The sequence below is a fragment of the Sander vitreus genome, chromosome 2, assembly GCF_031162955.1.
Source record: "Sander vitreus isolate 19-12246 chromosome 2, sanVit1, whole genome shotgun sequence".
NCBI lineage: Eukaryota > Metazoa > Chordata > Actinopteri > Perciformes > Percidae > Sander > Sander vitreus.
The window spans coordinates 11,741,060-11,747,059 of NC_135856.1; the positions used below are offsets into that span (position 1 = coordinate 11,741,060).

Here is a 6,000-nt window from a genome sequence, read left to right on the forward strand (position 1 = left end):
AAGGTTTCATTATTATTGTATTGTACTGTATTGTAATTGTGACAGTGTATTTGAGGACACTCTTTGTTGGGTATAGGATGTACTGTTATGTTTTGTTGTTATACCAAAACAAATTTCAAATCAATTGGTTGCAGGTGCGGTTGATATTGGAATACATTATTAAATCTTGAAAACATGTTGAAATCTCTCAAACCAGCAGGGTTTTATCAACATGAGATCATTGATTAATATAGTGTGAAAGCTTCCGAATGACTATATGATTGCTTTAAATAAATGTGGCTCTCTAATTTGGGAACATTTGGTTATATGTCACCTCACAGCAAGAAGGTTCTGGGTTCAAACCTGCCGGCCAGGGCCTTTCTGAGTGGAGTTTGAATGTTCTCCCACAGAACACAGAAACACAGAAAACAAATCAATCAAAAAAAGTGTGGCTTAAATAAACTCATTTTTTCTTCTTCTTTCAAAATACATTTAATGTATTTTACAATGTGTATCTCCTGGGGAACATTTTCCCACTTTAACAACTTTCAAATGTTGTAATGTTATGAGTCATTTCAACATAGACTGGCTTTTCTTGGTTTTGTTTATTTATTCACTTTTACTAAAGGTACATACATGAAGGTAACTCACATTTGGGGTATTTAGGTGAAATGTTTATCCACAATTTCTTATAAGGAGTGCAGGTGTGAAACAGTGTTATTAACAGTGAGCAATTATAATGAGTGCAAAGGTAAAAGCAATAGTGTAAAATCGAAGTTAAAGCAATTACTTAGGCAATGAATAGAAGTAGCCTACTTAAAATACCTGATGGTAATTATTAAACAAATCTGTACATGTAATTATTTCACTGTAGTTTTCAGTAAGACAATTAAAAGGTTGGACCATAGCGGTATGTGAATATTTGCTGGATAACTGTTAATTGAGATACAAACAGGATCATTTGTGTACAGATGTGACCCGAAAATGCAAGGTTTGATCACAGATGTGCATGCTGTTCATCTCCTATTGCCTTTAATTTGATTACAGTAGATATCATCGGTATTGGTGAAGTTTTGGTACACATCATCATGGTGTTGACAGCTGCTCTGCGGTTTGGTGGTCCGCTGTTTTGAGCATGCTATGTCTTCGATTTCATAAATCTAAAAAAGAATCAACAAAAATAAACAGACAAAAAGACAATGTTACTCAGATGAGAATTAATATAATTGTACACATGAAAATGGCCAAATAATCAGGTTGTTGGTCATTTAATTGGCTTAATACTTTGCTCCAGAGCAAGACATCTTTCCATTTACAGGTCAGATTGCTGTGAAATTTGGTGTGACTATTCATTGGCCAAGTAAAATAATTACTAATCATTTTGGTGACCCCCCCCAACCTTTCATCTAGCACCACGGTCATGTCACCAGAGTGGGAGTCTTGTGCACAGTTGTGCTTTGACATAAATGCGGTAACATGAACATGAAGCAGTCTTTATGAATGTTTATGACTGTTGTGGTATCAATCCATAAATTATGACGCCTTTAATTCAAAGTTAAGTTAGCATTGTTTGAGATTTTGTCAGTTTGTGTTATGACAACTTCACATTAAGCAAGGCAACATAACTAATATATACTGTATACTGTACTGTCATAAGTGGTGGGTTTTTACATTGGATTTCATGAGACTATTATAATTGCGTGAACAATTTAGACTTGTCATTAAAGGACAATTCCGGCGCAAAATGAACCTAGCTAGGGGTTAATAACACATGGGTACCGAGTCGACCGTTCTCTGGGATATGTTTATGTTTATGTTCGACTTATCGTGACTGCTTTCCCAAGATGGCGCCTGCCTTTATACTGAACGGTACTGTCTTTATAAACTATGTTTTTTAATAAACTGTCTGTTCACTTACAGTTGCTTCAGTTTACATGTAGGGACCCTCATTACGCTACTATGGAAGTGTGGTGCTATTTTGAGCCTTGTTAGTGGTATAGAAATAGCGATTTCTTTTTACTTTAGCATGCCCCGACTACTAGCGTTACAAGCTAATTACTGTTTTGCGCTAAAACTGGTCACGTTGGATTAGCATGAAAACATATCCCAGAGAAAGGTCGACTCAGTACACGTGTTATTAACCCCTAGGTTCATTTTGTGCCGGAATTGTCCTTTAAGATGTCATAAAAGTTATAAGATCAGTTTGATGACCGAGGTGATTTAGGAGCTCTGTCTCTCAGCTAACTAAAGTTAGCGGTCAGCAACAAGTACGGAACTCCTAAATCACTTCTGTACTGTATTCACTATCGTCAAACTGGTCTTTTATCTTTTATAACATCTTAATGACAAGTCCAAATGGTTTCACTCTTACTTGAGGTCAAGGAAAATATTCATGACACATAATGGTCTCATGACAATCAATGTAAAAACACCACTTATGACAGTTTAATGTAATACTAAGTTTGGTAATTAGGCCTGCTATGACATGTTTATGATGTATTATGTTGTCTAGGTTAATGTGAAATTGTCATAACAAAGACATTGTTGGCTTGGTTACACAAACATCTCAAACAATGCCAACTTTGCATAATTAACAGAAGTGTCATTCAGTAGTGCCACCCTAAAAACAAACTTTACATATTGAGACCCACTAATAGAAAAAATCATAACTTGTTGTGTCCCACATGTTTTCTAATGTGGACCATAATGAACATTGCAGCCTCTAGTGTCTATTAACAAGGCTTTGTATTTTAGTTTTCTTACATCTGCTACACCTGTCACTTCCTCTGTTTCTGCTGTCTTGGTTTTGTTTCTGTTCATGTCGCCTCCAGCTCCTTGAAAACACACAGCATAAGAACTGGTTAAACAATTAGTTTGCATGCATATGTGTATGTGTGTTGCTGTGTGTGCATGATTCTGTGCATGCATTTGTTGAAACATACCTCGCACTTTGTAACATTTGTATTTATAAACTATGACCAGGGCAGATGTCAGTATGAGCAGCACAGCGGGCACAACGAAACCGACAGAGTAAAAGAGTGTTGCCTCTGTGGGAAAAACAGAACAGAGTAAAAACACACCCTCTTCACATACATGTAACTGATGTAATCTCAAGCATAAAACATCAGAATTGGCACCAACTATCAGAACTATGGCTTCACAACATTTGGGGTTAAAACATAACTGTTGGTTCACTCACACACACACACACACACACACACACACACACACACACACACACACACACACACACAATCGTACCTTTGATCTCTTTTCCAGGGATAGGTGTTGCTTGTGATCTGACAGGTTCCACCATAGTGAAGGTAGGAACCACATTGATAGTAGACATCACAGTGCTGGTCTGCTGGAAGACTGTTAGAGAAAGTTTCTTAGTACACTTGGGAAATATTCTTACTTTTACTAGCAGTTGGGCTCTGGGGATAGCAATGTTTGTCGATCAGTTGGTCGGTCCACCAACTTGGTCTAGAATGAAATATCTTAACAACTATTTAAGGAATGCACATGGAATTTGGTACAAACGTCCACGACCCCCATGCAGAGGATAAAAAACTACTGCATGGATGACACAAACTGTTGTACCTTGAGATTGTCGCAACAACTATATAGATATTGATGTTCCCCAGAAGAAACAACATATATAATAATATGTATATAACAATGTAATCTCCTGTCTTTTCATCTAGCTCCATCATAAGGTCCAATTTTTTCAGTCTTTTGCTTTATGAACAAATACCAGCTAAACAAACGAGAGTCCCTCAGCGTCCTTTATGTTTAGTGTTAATTAGTGAATATAAGCATGTTAGCATGCTAAACTATGGTGGCAAACAATGTAAACATTACGCCTAACTACATGCTCTACAAATCAAGCTTTCAGTTCAAAGGGAATACGTTCAGCCAACATTGCAGCCTGTATTCAGCTTAGATTAGAAATAGATCACATGATTCGGCTTTCTTTCAACTGTTTGATATATGTTGACAAATCATAAATAAAAGGTTTTCTTCTGAAACCTTTTGTCATTTTTTTCTTAATATCAATTTTACAGAAACAGTTTTTGGGCTGATTTACATTCTGTGAAAAATAAGTTTACTACAATATGATGAGGTAGATCTTTTACCTTTGACTTCTAGCTCAAAAGCAGAGAAAACATCCAGGCCAGAGTTTCCATGGACACCACAAAGGTACGACCCAGAATTCTTTTGGGTCAAACTGGTAATGGTCACTGTGAATTTCCTCGATGCCATGTCATCTGTAAGTGTGAACTGTCCCTTTTGTTTGTTGTCAGAGGAGATTAGTGCATGCTGCAGACACACAGAGGGCTGGTTTCCTCTGCAGATGTACTTCAGGCTGTTCTGGTACTCAGACTCATACGGACAACTGAAGGACACTGAACTCTCCTCATAAGTTTGGACTTTGGTGGAATGATCACAACAGCTGTCTGTCAGTAAAATGAACAACATCACAGACTGTTAGAAGCACAGGTATAAGTATTCAGATGTTTTACTTGAATCAAAGAAGTAATATCACAATGAAAAAGTATTACATTTACTGAAGTAAAATGGAAAGATAGCTATTGTTCGCTAAACGTAGTGAAAGCATCAAAAATAAAAGTGCTCATTATGCAGGCAGAACAACCCCTCTCATTTATGTGTAGGAGCAGCATAGCTGATTCATGTGGAACCAAGTACAATTTTACAAGTACATTTGTTACTGAAGTATAAGTAGAAGTGTAAAGTGTAAAGTAGGAGAAAATGAAAATGTTCAAATAACGTGTAAGTACCTCAAAAACTGTACTTATGTACAGTACGTCAGTAATTGTGCTTAGTTACATTCCACCAATGTAAATGTGTCAATTGTTTAATGTTCTGGCCTCATACCCATAACACATTATCGTGACAACCTGTAGCAACTAAACAAGAAGATCTAGATGAGTCATGAAATAATTAACGTTACTTGATGGAAATTCTGCACTGGGGTTTATTAATTTATTTACCTTGTCCTACTTCCAGCATGACTTCAGTGTAGATATCCTTTCCAGTTCTGGTAACCCCACACCAGTATTTCCCAGCATCCGTACGACTCAAATCAGAGATGGTCGCTGCAAAGACCCGTTTCTGTTTGTCATCATGGATGGAGTATCTGTTCTTCTTTGCTTGTGTCGTCTTAATAAGAACATTATAACTCCTACAGTCATTCTTGCACAGGTACTTCTCATAAGACTCATAACCCTCTCCATAGGGACAAGAAACTTGAACTTCTCTGCCTTCATACCCAGACACACGGATTAACTCTGCTGCACTCCTCACACAGCTTAGGATACCTGCAAAGAGAAGACAACATTAAATGAAAAACAGTGCTGAAAAAGCTCTTCATGTAATATATCTTGCAGTTGTTTTAGGTTAAACCGAGCGCACAGACATGCGCGTTTAATGTTTAGAGCACATCTGTTGATATATGATAATTTTCACTATTATAGGTTTAATTTATGAGATAAGTTATATTTGTTTCTCATAGCAAGTTTGTTATTATTATTATTTTTACATGTAGACATTAACGCCAGCTGTGTTAATGAAATTAATCATAATAGAGCATCGCCAAGTCAAGGAAATCTAGACCACTTGTATTAGCATTTAAATAATTTTCATAAAACAAATAAACTTACTGCAGAGGACTAACAGCAGGTTTTTAAGGCTCAACATCTTCATGCAATTGCAAAGAAACAGAAACTACAGCAGATGGGGTTGTAAACTGTAAGTGTGTGAACTGTTTGTTTCAACATGTTGAGAATATCAAATGGATAAATGTTACACCCATAATGTGTCAGAACACTTTGCATTTATCTATTTCACATCAACAAACAGTGGAAACGTTTCTTACACCCTGCAAACCCTCTCACGAGGTTAGCTGTGGCTTGTCTAAGAGCAATGCACAATTGCACACACACATGCTGCATAGGAGTACAAGCATTTTGTGAGAAAAAAGAAGTGAATCTCCCACAAATT

The 6,000-nt window shown here is 36.8% G+C and overlaps 1 protein-coding gene across 1 annotated transcript; it reads right to left on the minus strand.

Moving 5' to 3' along the window:
* Positions 1-528: 528 nt before the first annotated feature.
* On the minus strand, positions 529-5,749 carry LOC144529442 (polymeric immunoglobulin receptor-like). The gene is made up of 7 exons (XM_078268540.1): positions 5,661-5,749; positions 4,992-5,318; positions 4,116-4,436; positions 3,241-3,351; positions 2,922-3,026; positions 2,743-2,813; positions 529-1,139 (listed from the first exon to the last, which is right to left on the minus strand). Exons 1-7 carry the CDS (start codon positions 5,701-5,703, stop codon positions 996-998), a joined length of 1,122 nt encoding a protein of 373 aa, XP_078124666.1. The 5' UTR covers positions 5,704-5,749; the 3' UTR covers positions 529-995.
* Positions 5,750-6,000: the final 251 nt, after the last annotated feature.